Source organism: Dreissena polymorpha, chromosome 2, assembly GCF_020536995.1.
Source record: "Dreissena polymorpha isolate Duluth1 chromosome 2, UMN_Dpol_1.0, whole genome shotgun sequence".
Taxonomy (NCBI): Eukaryota; Metazoa; Mollusca; class Bivalvia; order Myida; family Dreissenidae; genus Dreissena; species Dreissena polymorpha.
Genome location: NC_068356.1, coordinates 115,110,434 through 115,130,379, shown reverse-complemented (window position 1 = coordinate 115,130,379; position 19,946 = coordinate 115,110,434). Strand labels below are relative to the sequence as shown.

Below are 19,946 nucleotides of genomic sequence, written 5' to 3'. Positions count from 1 at the left end.
CAACTGACCGGAACTATTTTCCAACTCAACTCTCGCATCAAGGAAACAAATGTTTTGACCAAATTTCATGAAAATTGGGCAAAAAATGTGACTTCTTGAGTGTTCACATGTTTTCACTATATACATATAGAGTACAAGAGCTGTCACTATAGGATGACTTATGCCCCCAATAAACGCTTGGTAGAAGTTATGAGCTTTTTTCAAATCCTAAACGCAGATTTCGAACCTAAACGCGGACCCTAAGTTCAAGGTCAAGGTCAAAGGGGTCAAAATTTGTGTGCGTATGGAAAGGCCTTGTTCATATACACATGCATGCCAAATATGAAATTGCTATCTGAAGCGACATAGCAGTTATGAGCATTTTTCAAAATCTAAACACAAAGTGTGACAGACAGAGGGATGGACAGACGAACGGACAGTCCGATCACTATATGCCCTCCTTCGGGGGCATAAAAATGTCTTAGAATATCAAAATAAATCAGAAAGCCACATAAACTAGAAAGCGGACACCATGCCAAATCCTTGAAATGCACTAAGTGACCCCATGACCTAGTTTTTAACCCAGCATTACCCATAATCGAACTTGACCTAGATATTGTCTTGATTCAACTTCTGACCAAGTTTAGAAAAGATCAGATGAAAACTACTTCAATTAGAGAGCGGACACCATGCTAAATCCTTGAAATGCACTAAGTGACCCAGTGACCATGTTTTTGACCCGGCATGACCCATATTCGAACTTGACTTAGATAATGTCTAGATACAAATTCTGACAAGGTTTGGTAAAGATCGGATGAAAACTTTTTTAATTAAAGAGCGGACAGGAAAAGTGTGACAGACAGACTGACGGACAGACTTACAGACGGACATCACGAAAAACTATATACCCCCTTTTCTTCGAAATTGGGCATAAAAATGACCCGCCCACTGGCGGCCATGTTTTTTCACGGATCTGGACCATTTTCGAACTTGTCGGACATATCATTAAAATCCTTATTTTGATCAACTTTCATGATGATTGGGCAGAAATTGTGATTTCTAGAGGGTTTACAAGGTTTCTCTATAGCCATGTAAGGAAAACTGCCCCGCCCACTGGCAGCCATGTTTTTCAATGGACCGGAACCACTTTTGAACTCAACCAACATATCATTAAGACAGACATTTAGAAAAAGTTACATGAAGATTGGGCATTAAATGTGACTTCTACAGTGCTTACAAGCTTTTTCTATTTTATTCATGAAGATTGGGCATTAAATGTGACTTCTACAGTGCTTACAAGCTTTTTCTATTTTATTTTTGACCTAGTGAACTAGTTATATACCCAGCATGACCCAGTTTTGAACTCGATCGAGATATCATTGGGACAAATCTTCTGACCAAGTTTCATGAAGATCCGACAATAAATGTGGCCTCTAGAGTGTTTACGAACAAAATAATGTGGACGGACAGACGACGGACAAACACCAGTCACAAAAGCTCCCCTGAGCAAGCAGTTGAGCTAAAAAAAACATCCAACCTTGAATAACAATTAACACATAAATGATACACAAATCTACACTGTATTATTATGAAAACATTAATAATCAAAGGGGAGTAACTACTGTAAACTTAAATGCAACATTTAGAAGAGTTGTCTCGCATGTTACATGACCTTAATTCATGATTGTTTACAAGCCTTTTTACTATATAAATATAAGGAAAACTGCCCCGTCCCCTTGGCAACCATGTTTTTCAACGGACCGGAATCATTTTCAAACTTAACTCACGTATCTAGAAAACAAAAGTCCTGACAAAATTTCATGACAATTGGGCCAAAAATGTGACTTCTAGAGTGTTGACATGTTTTCACTATATACACATAGAGAAAAATGCCCCGCCCACTGGCGGCCATGCTTTTTCACCGATCTGGACCATTTTCAAACAAGTCCGAGAAATCAATAAAACCAATGTTTTGACCAACTTTCATGATGATTGGGCAAAAATTGTGACTTCCAGAGTGTTTTAATACAAGGTTTCTCTATAGCCATGTAAGGAAAACTGCCCCGCCCACTGGCAGCCATGTTTTTCAATGGACTGGAACCACTTTTGAACTCAACCAACATATCATTAAGACAAACATTTTGACAAAGTTACATGAAGATTGGGCATGAAATGTGACTTCTACAGTGTTTACAAGGTTTTTCTTTTTTTTGGCCTAGTGACCTAGTTTTTGAAACAGCACGAACCAGTTTCGAACTCGACCGAGATTTTATTGGGACGAAGCTTCTGACCAAGTTTCATGAAGATCGGACAATAAATGTGGCCTCTAGAGTGTTTACGAACAAATGTTAACGGACGGACGGACGGACAGACAAAGACCAGTCACAAAAAATTATAAATATAAGAAAACTGCCCCCCCCCCCCCCCGGCAGCCATGTTATTCAACTGACCGGAACCATTTTTTAACTCAATTCTCGTATCAAGGAAACAAATGTAATGACCAAATTTCATGAAAATTGGGCCAAAAATGTAACTTCTAGAGTGTTCACATGTTTTCACTATATACATATAGAGAAAAATGCCCCGCCCACTGGCAGCCATGTTTTTCACCGATCTGGATCATTTTCGAACTCGTCCCAGATATCAATAAAACCAATGTTTTGACCAACTTTCAATGATGATTGGGCAAAAATTGTGACTTCTAGAGTGTTTACCAGGTTTCTCTATAGCCAAATAAGGAAAACTGCCCCGCCCACTGGCGGCCATGTTTTTCAACGGACCAGAACCACTTTTGAACTCAGCCAACATATCATTAAGACAAACATTTTGACAAAGTTTCATGAAGATTGGGCATGAAATGTGACTTCTACAGTGTTTACAAGGTTTTTCTTTTTTTGACCTAGTGACCTAGTTTTTGAACCGGCATGACCCAGTTTCGAACTCAACCCAGATATCATTGGGACAAAGCTTCTGACCAAGTTTCATGCAGATCGGAAAAGAAATGTGCCGTCTAGAGTGTTTACGAACAAATGTTAACGGACGGACGACGGACAAAGACCGGTCACAAAATCTCACCTGAGCAATCAGGTGAGCTAATGAAAGTCATTTATATTATACAACGTGGTATTTAACAAGCACATGATATTATTAGTTGAAACTATTGACGCTATACACATTACATACCCATATACGATCGTAAAAGCAATATTTTTACACTGTCTCTACAATTTCGAATACCTGTTTTTGTCTCTAATTTTCCGGACACCTGTTTTATTTGAAAAAAAATTATATAAATTTTCGGACACGAAAAAAATATTATTTTTAAGAGTCCAAAACCTAAGAGTAATTACGGTAATAGACTTTGAACACAACTTTTACTTTAACCTCATTCTGGCTGGATTTATCACAATCAGCGCCAAACAACATGTTATTTTTGATTAAAAACAAACGCACACTCATAAATCAATGTTGCTAGTCCATATTGCTACATATATACACCGTGATATTGACGTGCACTAACTTATCAGTAAACAATCCGTTTTCCATTTATTAACTTACAAAACTTAAATAAAGCTCTGACACAAACAAACCAAATGGTACATGAATGATCACTATCTAATGGTAAAACATAGATTGAAGCTAATCAATAGAATACGCCTTTATTACTTTTTTTAGATTGCTGACAAATTCTATTCATCGCCATTAAATAAGAGGTAAATTTGGAGTAAATACGTATATACAAAGGCCTTTTCAAAATAGGCCCATTAATGTTCAAGCTCTGGAAAAAGTTTACTTTGCATTCAATAAACTAGCTTCTTGTTGGTGCTAAAACCATAAAACCATTTGAAGCCTTATCTGAACTCAATGGACAAAAGTCATGTGACTTGACATGGTTGACCTGTAGGTTGTCATCGGCAAACTAGAAATGGCAATAAGCAACAAATCTGCGTTACTAGTATCCAAAACTTAGTGTTATAACAAGCAGTATTGATGGTAGACAAATGATAAAATTCTGTAAACCTGCCAAGAACTAGAATAATTAATCGAAGTCCAAGAAACGGGCAATTGGAATCATCATCCAAAGAATTGGGTGCATTGGAAAATTAGAACATTCTAAATATAAATATGAGGTCAAGTTCATTGAATTTGTGAGGATGTGTGATATAGAATGAGTTCAAATAGTCAGAAGCTGAAGAAACAATTGTGTAAATATACATATACCTATTTAGGTCAAGGTCAAAGTGAATTTTTTAAATATGGATGCTTGGGAAATGATCATTAGCAATGGCTGTTAATGAACATTCAAGTGATGTTGTACATGTATGTCATGTTGGTGCTCAACTGAACAGTAAAATCTTTTAGACTAGTTAGGCTTGACTGGAGATATGAGGAGGACCATTGGGGAAACCATGAAGTTTGAGCACATTATTTTATTTATTAAAAAATCAATCATATAAAGTAATTAAGTATATAATATTTTAGAGAATGGGGATGCCAGATATATGACTGATTTTGTGTGTGAACATGTATATATCTTTTAATAAATTAAAATTAATATTACTATGTATATCAGTATGATTATTAAAAAAAATACAACTCTTACATTACAAAATCAGATCTTAACAAATATGAATTATTTTGTTCCATACAGAAGTATTTCTTGACACAGCCTTGAATACCAATTTGTGAACAGAAGATTATAGAAGCAAATAAATATTTTCCAATGTTTACCTTCAATCTCCTGTGTCGAAACAATAAGGGCCCCATTTGAGGACTGAGTCCAGTCATAACTCTGTATTCCAACAATTATCCCAAACAAGTTTTAAAACTTCACTGATTTGTTCATGACCATGACCATACTGTTTAAACCATATTGTAACAAATATTTTCAAAAACTGTGTAATCTTTTCTTCATAAATATATATTAAGTGAAAAAAGTTCACTGTCAAATTGTCAATGTTGGTCCTTGTCTTTTTGTGGACAACATTGTATTGAAAATAACTGTTAAAACATATTATATTACACATGTAAACTTGTTGCCCTACCCATGACTCATATGACCTCTTTCAACATTTAAATTATCTGTACACATTAACATGAAATTTATCCTCAACAAGAATTCCATGCCCATTTCTATTTGACACCTGTCAAAGACACGCAACAGACAAACACAATTACTAGCTTGGAGAACAATGCAAATAACAATCTTTTATAATATTTTTACATGAAATTGATATTTTATGGACCTGAAAAGGCTTGAAATTCAATACACTTAAAACAAAGCCACTCAGCTGTTACCCAACAAACCCGATCAGCTGTTACCCACACAATGTCAACAAACAAATGTTCCAGAAACAGTGTCAGCTTTGTCTCAGAGACTGTTATAACTGGTCAACAAATCCAATATTGACAGGTAAACTTCCTTCTCAAAAAACAAACAAACAGATTTCAGTGTATACACAACAAATAAGTGGTAATTTTAGATTCTATAAATACTGAAAAGGGTCTTCTTAACAATAATCAAAGGGTTTTCTAACCATTTTGGGAAAATTGTGTCTGGTCAAATTGTGATTCTTTTAATCGATAAAATTTAGGAATTTGTTATGGACAAAAAGGACCAAATTGAGATTTTTTTTATCATCAAATATTGACATACATGTATCAGTTTTTTTCTGGCCACTGCGGAATAAAAATCATATAAATTATAGTCAAATACTTTGTTAGATGTTCTAAAATAAAAAGGGAATTTTTTTACAATATCGGTTTGGGGACGGGTCAGTTTGCTTTAGGATTCGGGTCAGTCTGCTTTGGGATTCGGTCCATTTTACGGCCTTTTTGACATAGCAGAAAACCCTTTGATACTAATCAGCGGTTACTGCAAGGCTCTGGAGACAGGATATTATCCGTCACGTAGCTTGTGAAAACCAAACATGGGGATAACTTTCATACAATGAAATGGGTAGAGGGAATTAAATTTCTAGGGATAACTTTGATTTGGTGAAAATTGAATGAATTTAAAGAGATTTTTTGACAAAATAAAGCCTTTACTTTTCTACAGACGCATAATCAAACAAGCAAATTCGTTGAATTGATATTCCCGCCAATATGCTTCTGGACACAAAAATGTTATATTTAACACACAAAAAAAGCATTTTTTTTAGGATACAAAGGGCCATAACTCAGATATTAACAGAGGTGTACAATGCCATTTGGCACGCATCATCCTCAGGGCTCGACAAATCAAGTGGCCCACTCCTAATTACGAGTAGGAATCGGCTCCGGATAAGTGAATATTCCGGCAGCGCTAGTCCTGCAGGGCGAGAGGCATTTCTGGCCGAAAAGATTAAAATTTCAAGTTTTTAACATCTTTACCAAACAAAACAACGTTTTATCGGCGATTAAAAATTGAGTGGATGTTGATTATTGCACACTGCGCTAAAATTAGTCCATTTCCCGTTACGCCCCATACAGGTATGTTCCGTGAATGAATCCTATACAGTACGGTATATGGTCTTTTAATACTGCTTAAAAAATTTGTCTAAATTTAATTCTAGATTTAAAGAGTGGCTAAATCACAAAAACATACAAGTTAGTGATTTTTTGCATTTTTTTCAATAAATTGCAGGGCAAGTACATATTTCAGCAGGGCAAGTGAAAATTCTTAGCTACTCGCCCTGCAGGGCAAGTTGCTGAAAAAAAATTTGATGACCCCTGATCCTCTTATCCATATATATACTTAGTTTAAATGAAATCCGTCAAAGAATTATTAAGATAAGGCTCCTGACACACAAAAAAGCCTTTTTTCAAGATACAAAGGGCCATAACTACTTTATTAACAGATGGTGTACAATGCCATTTGGCAGGCATCATCCTCTTATCCATATATATACTCATACCAAGTTTCAATGAAATCCCACAAAGCATTTCCAAGATATGGCTCCGGACAAAAAAAAGCATTTTTTCAAGATAGAAAGGGCCATAACTCCGTTATTAACAGATGGTGTACAATGCCATTCAGCGTGCATCATCCTCTTATCCATATATATACTCATTCCAAGTTTCAATGAAATCCGCAAAAGCACTTCCAAGATATGGCTCCAGACACAAAAGTAAGGACGGAAGGACGGACAACGCCAAAACAAAAAGCCCTGCTTATGCTTTGATTTCACTCTCAATGGTGATAAATGCCTTACCAATAATTGCTGCCATAAGTTAATAGTTTGCTTTTTTTCGTTTTTTAAATTGGGAAATTAAGGAGATCAGAATTGGGATACAATATGCATATAAATTGTATTAGGAAAGATTCTAACAGTCTGACCCATGAGATCACTAATGCAATGTAACTCATCTGCTTTTGAAGAGAAGTGTGTTTTATTGTGTACCCTTTGGCTTCCTATATTATTGTTCACCTGTAATTCTTTTGTCATAGCCAAAGTTTGTGCTTGGTCCATATTTGTTGAAAAATATCCATATATAAGCGGCCGTACATGAAATAATATTTGCAATTAAGGAGCATTAACTCCAAGGTGTGTGGCCTGATATGTCCCATGCCAGAGACTGGTATTTTTTGACACTAACTAGTTTGTTTTATATGATCACAACCCCGACAAGCTTCAATATATTCAAGTCTGGTTAACTTTTTTTTTTAATTAACATGTTAACAACACAATTATTAACATTGTATGTCTTTGTATTTTCGCAAAGATGTGCAAAAATCATCAGTAAACACAAATACATAACAAGAGCACCGCATAACGGGTGCCACGCTCGGCTGCGAAAGCTTGTCATTATTTTTTTTTGTTTAGAGGTCACAGTGACCTTGACCTTTGACCGAGTGACCCAAAATGGGTGTGGTGTGTAGAACTCATCAAGGTGCATCTACATATGAAGTTTCAAAGTTGTAGGTATAAGCACTTTTATTTTAGAGCCAATGTAAAGGTTTTAGCACGACGCCGGACGGAGGACAGCGGACGACGAGCAGGCTATGACAATACCTCCGGTTTTCTCTGAAAACAGTCTCGCTAAAAATCTTACCATATTTTTACTGTAAGTTTTCGAATGCCATCTTTTTAGCTGTAATAATTTTATTTCATGACTCTTAATTGTTCAGAAACACTGATTGTCTACCATAACAAATGACATTACATTTTTCTTTAATTCTTGAGTACTTATGGTAGAGACTTAACATTTGCTATCAATTACCATTTTCTGCCACGTTCTAAATTGAAAAAACAAATATGTTAGGGTTACAATATCAACAAGCTGCCAAACAAGTGAACAATTGAACCACCAAATGAATATGGTCCCGAGGATTAATACGGCGACTTTTTTAAGACTCGTATTATGCAGTTATTAGGTGATTTCAAAATCAATAAATACATAACAATACCCTTCCTATCTACATTTAAGTTAGTATATTATGTATAGGGCTTGCTTATCATGCAAGAATACAAGTCCGAAGGGATTGCCCTTTAATTCCTAATTTGTATCACTGCAGTCATTAAAATTAGCAGTTCGAACTAGCAGGATTGAATTATTTTCTAAATATGAAAATAAGAAAATGATGTTCATTGGAATGGGTGAGGGTTGTTTTCGTGCCACTACCAGTTTGTGCCACTGATACATTTACACTTCAACACCGTTATTTCGAACACCGATAATCCGAAGTAACCGTTATCTCGAAGTATTTTTCCGGTCTCGATTTTGGTTCTTCTTTGTTTAATGTAAAATTTCATTGTTAATCCAAACTTCGTTAAACCGAAAAAATTGTTACTTCCAAGTGATTCTGTTGGTTCCAACACTTTAATTCGCACCTAATCATCAATCTTTAATCCGAAGTCAAAGCTGCAAAACACTGAGCATAATTTCACACCTTTGTCGTCTGGACGTGGCGCGTCAAAAACTGATAATTACACCTTTGGAGTCTGCGCATAGCGTGTTTATTTTATAATGTCGTCAAAAGCTGATAATTACTATTTATGTAGTTTTGCATTCTTTAGTAACAAATAAATGTGTCACGATAGGTCTGAGTAAATGTGGTCCAATGAAATTCATCTTATATAAACTCTATCTTCTGCAAGCAAAACACGGGGGGAAGTGAGTTCTTTAATGTCCTTAATAATATTGTCATACATTTTAATCTCAATTTTATATTGTCTTTGACAAATTGGAGAAATATGTTACATGCGTCCAGTTTAGTTTGTAAAACTTTTTATTCTGCTGTTTTCTTCACAGATACATATTCTGTAAAATATCGCGGCGAAAAAATGTTTTTATAATTTATGCATGAAAAGCACGATTGCGAGAAGGATTACACCCGGTTGCTATAATCAGTCTCTTTAGTAACTGGCCACGATTTTATCGTGGAAGAGATCACTGTCGGGACCAAGTGCAATAGGTGTTTCAAAGCCATAAAACTGCAATAAACCAATTAATTTATCAATTGATAGTGACACGGGAGTTATTCACGCATAACTGATTCACAACTGTTCCCATCTTAAGTGCATTGGGACCATACACTTTATTAATTTGGTGTAATTCTTGTATTTATTAGTACATCAATTTAATTAACATATTATTAGTCATTTTCTGGCTCAAAATTAATGTCAAAATGAGTAAAATTCACTTCCCCCTTACGTATTAGAGGGAGAAGTAAATATGTCCAGCGAGGTCCCCTGCGTCTCTCTAAAGGCTTAGCCCTGACAATATAAAATTGAGATTAAAATGTATGACAATATTATAAGTCTGGTTTTCTAAAAACTTGTGTACAAACATCATCCCTAGGTTTTTTTTCCACTTTTTGGGAAGATAGCCCATGGCTTTGGATTTGGGAATTTTATAGGCATTTTCATGAAATTGGGAAAATAAATTCATTAGCCTTTTTTTCCACACGAAAAGTCCACATATAAGGGAAATACTTAATTTGATACAACTCTTTATAATCATTCAAATTAAAAAAAACAAAATCATATAATACTTTGTTTTAGGTAATTGAATTAAAATTGAGATAAAATACACATTAGACACTTCTTTCTAAAAAAAAAAAAAAAAAAAAAAAAAAAAAAAAAAAAAATTGTTTTTTTTTTGGGGGGTAAATTGGGAATTTTTTGCCACATTTTGGGAAAAAAGTATACTTTTTGGGATTGGGAACATAGCCGAATTTCGGCTTTAAAATCGGACCAAAAAAAACCCTGATCCCAGATTCGTGTGTGCGTCTAAAATTTATCATAATATTATTATATAAGTTATTATCCACAACCTGCTGTGTGAGGAAGATCAACCTGTGGTTACAGTTTACCAGTAGTATTCAATTAAGTTTGGCAGTACACATGAAATTGCAAAAAAAACAAACTGCAGAAAAAACACATGAGCAACAGATTTATTTTCACTATAATCTTGCTATATATTACTATTGGGACTAAACGACTTCCCCTTTTTAACACAAATATCAGTGGCATGAACTAGTAGTGGAATGAAACATCCGTTAAATCATATGAATCAAGCAGGCATGCAGTAATGTTATTTCAGTGTATAATCCAAAGGACAAGAAAGTTACTGCTGAACGAGAGCTATTCCCGTTGAAATCTGCATTTGCTCTGACAATTCACAAGTCACAGGGAATGACCTTGCAGAAGTATGTAAATCTTAATTATAAGAATGTATTACAGGCCTCGACACTAACAGTGTCCCGGGAACCCGAGGACACCAGATTTTGGCGAGGGTAACCAGTTGTTTCAAGCTGGGTGATCCTCCGGGAACCCTAAATTTATAGAACCACTTCGTATTGATTTACCATTTGAATCAGCGTAATCATCTTTTATTTCTTGCCGTGAACTTTGGAAACAGTAAGTAGTGTATTTTTAATATCTCGGACCAGTTACAATGTCTGTTAACTCCGCCTAAGAGCTACTGTTTTCAATGAATTTCTCAGCGAGAAGCCAATATTGATTTACCAGCTGTTTATCAAATTCTTCTTGGTAAGCGCATCAAACAATCAGCGCTAAGGCAGCCGAATACAAGCCGACCCCACGTGAAACTGTATCAAATAACTGTAAATTTCAGAGATTATTACTGACCTTATCTCAACGAATGTACATGTAGCACTGTAGATAAAGCTTAATTAACTTTTTTAGTAAGAGAAAAAGTTTCCACATAAAAAAAATACTCTACAATTTTCTACCAAAATAAATTATATTAGCGACCTCTGCACTACAAAGTTTTATTCAGCAATTAAATATCTAAGTCCATACTATCCCCGAGGAAGAATGACCTGATGTTGTACATGAAGTTTAATTTTGGTATGATTTTCATCTGTACATGAAATACACAAGAAATTTGTCTTTGTTGCTAGAATTTTCTTAATACTTTCCGTGAATAATGAAATCTGAAAATGATTTTGGATAACACATTTAATTATACGCATTTGAAAATACTACAATTGAATAATGCATTTTGTTATACAAATGGTCATAACACATAATGCAATAAGTAGGTAAATAACGTGTTTTGAGATTGCCAAACTATGCCCATATCTAGCTCTACATGCATTAATGACCTGACAAGTTATATCACGATCCGGAATGAAGTGTACTTGGTAAAATTTAAAGAAAGACGCGTTTTTATTCTAAGAAATTCAATGTCACTTTCGCAAAATTTTCTGAAGGAGGTACATGTAACATTTTAGATTGACAATGGCAACTGAATTGAATATTGGAAATAAAAATGTATACTAGTATGCTTCTAATCTTGTACTTATTCAGGGGTTTTTCAGCACTGTCTGTGCCCCCGGAAAACGGAGGCACTCCCAAAGCAAACGGACCCGATCCCAAACCGAAAAAAAATAAAAAAATCCCAATTTCCAAAACACAAAAAACAAAACTGCAGTACTTGAATAAATGTTGAACATGCCCAATATTGCATCTGTTTATATAAAGAAGACAAAATAACAAATAAAAACAAATTTATTTGTTAAACCACTGAACTATTTAAGCATGATAAATTCACAATTTTTTCCCAAAATGGCCAATTTTGTCGATAAAAAATTCCCAATTTGGTCAGACTCCTTTTCCCAAAATAGGCAGAAAAACCCGTTATTTGCACTTACGAAATGCATCGAAACAGGAAAGAACCCTAGTTTGGGTGAGGTCAAGGCCTGTATTATACATCAATAATGCTTGATAATTCCAGATAAGAATATCAAGAGAACGCAAGAACTCCAACATTGTTTTAAGGTTGTTTCCAATCTTTTTAATGAACTGATCTATTACTTGCTGTACATCAATATACACATGATTCTACAGTGTTCTGCCGTGGATGCGCCCTTGCGTCATTGGCGCAAAAACAACAGATTTGTCCACACCCGTTTTCCGAATATGGGTGCGCGGGCGCACAGGAATTATGTATAAAAACTAATCAATAAAATTTGTAAGTCGGTAAAGTAAAAGAGTGAATGCGTAACTAGAACGCATTATTTCATTGGACGTGACGTCATTTCGCAGTCAATTGTTAATTTACTTTAATAACACTTAATTTTATTGGTAAGCTCAGATTATAACAACCAATTAAATATAGAGGAAATTTCCACACCTATCACAATGGCGAAAAAGTGACCGACAGAAGAAAACCAAATCCATTTTAAGTTTTTTCCTCCGGCAGTAAAATTAGAAAATATGACGATAATAATAACACCGCAAAAGTCTTCCCAAGTCCACAGAGTGTCTTCCCAAGTCCCAACATCGTGTACAGGGCCCTCAATCTATCTCAGTCCCCCACCTGAAAAGTATACTATTTTCCCCTTTTGGGGGGAAAAATTCACCCGAAAAAAATATAAAATAAAATTATTTTAAAGAAAGATGTGTCTCATGATTATTATATCTCAATTCTATTTCAACTTAATCTTTGCAAACATACTAAATTATGAAAAATGCAATGAATATAGTGCAAACATGTACAAATGTAATAATGAGAGAGTAAGTAAAATAATCCCCCAAAAAGGGAAACGCCGCGAAAATTCCCCCTCCTAAGGGCTGCAGATCCCTTCCCCCAAAGTAGTGTGAGGGCGCTGGTGTATCAATTATGAAAAAAGTCTGACCCTAAACGTACATTCTAAGCAAATTGGCTTCGATAATTTTCTTGGTTACTGTTTGAAACCAACAAAATGACATGCAGTTTGTGCATAAAGCACTAAAAAGAAAACGCCTATATTTATGGTAATTCTAATAATCGAACAAGTACTTTGACACGTCCTGCTGAGAACGTAGAATCAGCTGCCAAAATCAAATCAGAACATCTCTCAGGAACAGACTGTCATGTGAAAAAGATGTAGACATTGAATACCTGTAACTGTTCACAGTATTATAAATATGTTGACAATTGTTTGACAGTTTTAAAAAGTTTTTCAAATGTTCAAGTTTGAATTAGAATGTTACATCCTGTGGACTGGCTGTAAGAAGAAATCAAGCAAGTTTAAGAGTGCAAGTTAAAGGTAATATGTTCCTGAAAATTTTATTCTGCTACAAATATATCTATCTGTCCCCAGATTTTCCCCTTTGTCCCCACTTTTTTAACCCTAAAGGGTCCCTGTCCCCAACAGTAAAGATTCACGGAAGAACACCGTATCTAACATGATTTATTATAAGTTATGCCAACAACACAAGATGAGCAATAAACAAGACAAGAATAGCAAAATTCAAATTGAATTTTTAAATACTTACGTTTGATGATAAATGATTCGCAGCCATTATAAAGCGAAGAGTGTGTAAGAAAAATAAAAGCAATCAGTCATAAACGCACGTATCTAACATTTCATTCGCACATTCTCGATTCATCATGTTCATCAATAATAATCTCACTACAGGAGCCGTATTCACCAATGTACGTAAGTCTCAAATCTTAGACTCCGCTCCAGTTTCTCACTCACACTCAGACTCAGCCTTACAAAACTTAATTCACGAAACATAAAATGGTTAGTTTTAGACTCAGACTCAGTAAGATAAGTCTCAAATGCTAAGTCTACAGTGTTTAGACTTACGCCATACAATCATGACGTAACGTCGTTTGAGCGTTTACTTTACAAAATGGCCGCCGCACGAGCTTCTCGCGTAATAATAATAATATTATTGAAATAGTGTATCTAGATCGTACCAACCATTTGGAGATTTATAGGGATATTGAACATTACAGACGGCATCGTTTTACCAGACCAGGAATCGTATTTATTTGCAATATTTGCAAGGAATAGTTTGCAATACGATGCGGAGTCTGCCAGTTCCGGTCGCCCTGGCAGTGTGTATACTTTCCCGAGCAACGTGGCAAGTGGCGACAGTCAAAAATCATAAAAAAGCGACATTTAAAGTTATGGTAGCCAGAACTTTGTACTTGTATACCTGTGCACAGGTCAATAATATTTTGACAGCTAGAGTGTTGAATTTGTCAAATTTCCAGCTGGTACGACGCCGTTCGTTCGAAACAAGAACTTGGTGCGATCGCTGATACGTGAGTCATTTGCGATGTGTGCATTTTGCAATTGTTCTTATTTATTGTAAACAACTGTCAAATTCATAATTCTCCGCGTTTGTTTGTTGTTTTTTTTTCGTGAAAATAATCTCCAAACTGAATGAACGTGAACATGCACTAATTTTATGGATAATACTTGTTGTTTGAATGAAAATGTAATAACATATAACTTGCATGTATCATAAACTATAATAATGGATATTCTCTAAATATGGAAACCTATTTGAAAACGTTTACAAGACATTTACTTCGCATAAATTTTGATTTCATTACTATTACAAATCTATTTATAGATGTAGGAATTTACTTATAGATATGTATATGCTTTCAAAAGTTACACTGCCATGACGCAGTTGGTAGCGCATCGGTGCTCCAGATTATATATCACCGACTAGTCGGTGGTTCGAAATTACATCGGGTAATTTTTTTTCTCGCAACATTTTCAATAAAAATTATGACAATTATTTTTTTTATTCTTGGTCTTTAATGTTATGTGAATTAATGTTTATTAATTTAAAAAAAAGGTGCTATAAATAATGTGTATATTATACGCCCTGTTAAGAAGATATAGGGTACACCTGAATCCATATGTGCATCTGTCCTTGTGTCTATCTATGTTGTAATTCAAAATGTATTTTTGCGACAAATGCTGTAGAACGATGACATTAAATTTGATTATCAAGTTGAGACACATCAGCATATTGCATCACTTCTGACATAAGGCAGAACTTTCATTCAATATAATTCACATAAATGCACCGATCACAATCCATTTATATCAATATCTATTTACTTATTAATATCGTAAGTTTTCCAAAAAATGGGTCAATTTTAAAAGATTAACTTTCAAGTTTTCCAAGTACTTTGGGGTGCATTGATTGCACGCATGTGCATATCAAGAAGCCAGTGAACCATGTAGAAGACTACATAGGGCGAAAGGGCATTCCCACCATCAACGATCAGGTATGGCGTTACAGTCAGTTATGTGCAAGTCTAAATGCAATCGCTTTTCTTTGATACTTTATTTTAAACACAAATATTTAATGAAACAACTGTATGTTAATTTTAACAGTTTGCCATTAGCAATATAAGAAACATATCATCAGCATTTTATCAAATACCTAAGAAAAAATGTACAAAAATATGTCTTATTTTGTTAGTGTAATATAACATGTTTTATGTTAACAGGCTGTGTATGACGCCAGCTACAGAATAACGAGCTTCACTCAAGTTCACTGCCAGTTGGCCAGGGCGAAAGCATGATGCCAGGATTTGTTGATGTCTAATTTCAAATTCACATAACTGCATCTACCATTATTCTGGAATTTCATTCAGTTCATTGAATGAAGAATTTTATTATTATTAATGATGTATATCTTGTAAGCAAATAATACCAAGAAGTGTCCCAAGACACCGCATTCAACTAATATTCCTCTTTGAATGTAGAATGTATTTTATCTGTCAGTAACATAATACAATGACCAATGTAATATTTGACCTACATTTCTTCAAGCACACAAATATTGACTGGAATTTTATAAGTACAAAAAGGGACATAATCATATTTTTATCATAGAAATATGAGAATGCCCCTTTTTGATTAAAAAAAAAAACTTATTATTTTGTGTGCAACTGCTCCATAACTCTATTATTTCTAATATAGACTTTCTATTTAAGAAATAATAGAGTTTTGAAGTAGTTGCACAAAAAAATAATAAGATCCTTTTAATTACAAAAAGGGGAATAAATCTACTACTAGTATATAACATGTCAGAGTTATAGCACTTGGTCTCGTATTGACACTAAACACATCTTTTTCTCCAAATGTATTATTTCAATTTCTACAGTCAACTTTTTTTTTTTTTTATTCTATTTTTTCTTAGTCTTTTTCCATCGGTTTCTCTGTAAGTTTTGTTAAGGTATCTCCTTGTGATCTCTTGTCGGTCTTCTTTGTGAGCGCTGCAAAAATGGATAAAAAGTGTGATTTGTATAAATGGACTTGTTCTCATATTATGATCTTCAAAGGTTAAAAAATTAATACATATATATCACATAATCTATGTATGCATTGGTACTATGCATTGGTACTTAGTTTTAACATATTTGATGCTAATTATGTTTCAACCAATGCATGACTTTTGTTGCATATTACATAACAACATATTATACAGTACTCGCTTTGTCAGATGGTATTGTCAGTATAGTTTTAAGAACTGGAATTCCATCCATGCAAGTTAATTATTAACTCTAAATTAATTGTATGCACTGCACTACCCTCCAATTAGAGCTACCTAAGTGATAAGTTTACCAATATTTAAATTTTCAAGATTTGTTCCAGAGAATTTGAAATCTTAATTTAAAGATATCCAAAGCTTACATTCTTTCCACTTCATGCCTCTACTTTCATGACTGGTACACTCTGAAATCACATAAAAAAATATAGTGTCACTTTAAAAATCTAAATTAATTTAATCCAGTGATGTTTTTAATGCAATAAAATGGACAACTAATGTTAATATACTATACTTAAGTTAATGTATAATAATCCCAGTGTTAACTTTCAAACACAATGTTTAATGTTAATTTAATGCATGTTTTTTTTTCTTTTATTTTGTTTTATATAAGGGTGAATCTCTATTATATTGTATACTGTGTTGAATGTGATGTATACAATATAAGTCATATGGTTTGCATTTTCAATGTTGTATACATATGGTTAATGGTTTGCATATATAGTATTATCTATTTATTTACCATATGTTCTTCTCTGCTGGCTGTTGTGGCACTCTCACTGCTTTGTAACGCATATGAAGAAGCTGCAAAAATAAACCGCAAAAATTAATTTAAACATATAACTTTGTAAAACACTTAGGCACATACGCTTATGCTTATTAATAATAATAACATGTTGCAATTATGCCTAGATTTGATGTATCTGTAACAAAAAAAACAAAAACAGTTAATTCAAAGTTAATTTAGTATGGAACAAGAGATGTGTTTGTTAGAAACAATGCTCCCTACTGCGCCGCTTTGAACATATTTATTTGTTTACCGTTGACCTTGAAGGATGTTACTTTAGGTTTGGCATTTAATGTATTTTGTTACAAAAAAGTGGATTAATTATTATTATTAAAGAGTCGCTATAAATATAAGTCAGTTCAGTGAACATGTTACATTATACTGACTATATATATATTACAAACTCAGAAGCTATAAAATGCTACATAATAAATGCTAAATTATGATAGCCAAAGAAATGTCATTTCAATACAGTCATACACACAGGTATTTTATTACTAGTATATAAAATAAAATAATAATCTACTTGTTGAAGGCTTTGTTAATTTAAAAAATATATATTAATAATAATTTAATATAAACAGACACAAAGACTCTTCCAAAACATATCTCAGATTGGGTGCCGCATTTCTCCGACCTTTTTAATTTCTACATTGGAAGAATAACAAATCATACTGTTTGATTACCAAGAAATACAATGTTTGTATTTGCACTCATTCCTTGAATAAATGAACTCAACAACAAAATTGAAATAGTCAAGAGATTTAAAGTATCTAACAAAAAGGAATAGAAATACTTCCTTAAATGCACAAACTTCATTAGCCGATCTAAAATTAATGATCTTAATGTTTTATTTTAATTGTCCTTATACGGAACCCTGCTATATTTACAACAAACAAAGATTCTGATACAAGTTGCCATTTCATAACATATTTCTGTGAACGAGTTCATGAATATTGTTATTTAGTGTACCTTTGGTGAGCTTACCTACATATTTCCTTGATGGGTTTAATCAATAATCATATGAATTGACAAGTGTCAGATCTTTTTTATAACACTAATTCAATTACGCAAAGACAATTATTATTAAGTTAAATTTAACGAAAAAAAAAGAAAATTGTTTTCAATGCGTGACATAGCTGTATATATTCTAGCACCATTTCAGCAAAATAATACAGTATCATAAAACATACATTAACCAATGAAAATGCTCATAAGCTTTTTTACAAATTTTAACAACATAAGTAAGTATTCATTGTGATTATAACACGTAGAAAACACATATTAGGTTCGACATGTAGTAATATTGAAACAAACTAATTGCAATTGATTATAGCTCTCAACAAATTTAATTAAATGAAAGCATAACGAAAAAAAGTAATTTATGACAACTTACACCGAGCCTTGGAATTTTGGTACTTCTTCTGGCACTGTTCACCAGTTTTTGCGACCCCAAATTTTCTGAAAGTTTAATAAAAACAATTGAATGATGTATAGCAGTATTTATGAAACACATTACATTTCATGTTTGCCATAATGACTGTCGATTAGTTTAATATAAACGACATACAGGGTAATAGTTATCAATGTAAACTTTTAGTAATTGAAAAGTTCGTTTGGAAATGTGCAGATTGTAATCAGATACGAATAAAACACACTTGGGTACGAATCTAACAGGGAACGAGATGAAAACTAAAACAATAGACCTCCTTAAAAGGTAAACTTATCCGTGATATCACAAATATTCATTATTAATACTTTAATAACAATTCACGTGTGCAAATTTTGGAAACAAAGAACATGCAACTGTACCATAAATCATAACAAATGTTTGAAACTAAAACACATTCCACAATCACATCCGAAATCCGTAAGTACAATTTGCTGAGTGGTTATGCCCCTTGTTTACATAGTGCATTATTCGGCGCTAGTAAAAACGACATCGGTAGCAAATCCAACAGTAAGCTATTAAATAAAATATTTCAACTATAAGGCAGATACGATAATAACATATAACTTACACTGATATTCTGCTCGCCACCTCGTCCCATTTTTTTCTTCGAATAACCAAAATCTTTTCGGCACCGATCCCCTTATACTCGCCGATAGAAGGTTCCAGCGGTTCCGAACCAGCGCATTAAAAACAATCTCTGGCTCGGACCAATCTGGACCTTCTGGCGCTTTGTTTCGCTGTCTTCAACTGCCAAACACTCCATTCAATATGTTATATCAAAAATGTCTGCTACTATTTTTGACACTATTTGGCGCGTTTTCCCTACTAGAGAGTTCGCTTAGTCGTGACGTCATAAAAAAACACGATCTTATTGAAGTCTATTTCCAAACGCGTTCGTGAATACCAATCCTGAGTCTGTCTTTAGTAAGTCTAAGTCTGAGTCAAAGTCTGAGTTTGAGTTCAAGTTTGAGTTTATTATTGATGAATACGGCTCCAGGTCCAGACACGATCCGCGAAAATTAATTGGTTTATATAATGTGTCAATATTTTATATGGGTAATGTATTATTTGTCAATATGTATATTTATCACTGTATGAAACGTATCGCTCATCATTTGCAAAGTTTGACTAGTTTGACAGAAGTTTGAAATTCGGACTGCAACCACGACCGCCATATTTCAACAAACCTTCATCCCTAACT

General features: G+C 33.9%; 1 protein-coding gene across 2 annotated transcripts in view; it reads right to left on the bottom strand.

The window, feature by feature from the left end:
* The window catches only part of LOC127868591 (uncharacterized), a 49,486-nt gene extending 29,556 nt beyond the window's left edge, over positions 1–19,930 (bottom strand). For both annotated transcript variants that reach the window (XM_052410458.1, XM_052410459.1), the window contains exons 1-2: positions 19,744–19,930; positions 13,692–13,835 (exon numbers count right to left, since the gene is read on the bottom strand). In XM_052410458.1, coding sequence (XP_052266418.1) covers positions 13,692–13,718 — 27 coding nt within the window. In that variant the 5' untranslated portion in view covers positions 13,719–13,835; positions 19,744–19,930. The remainder of the gene's footprint in view (positions 1–13,691; positions 13,836–19,743) is intronic.
* Positions 19,931–19,946: the final 16 nt, after the last annotated feature.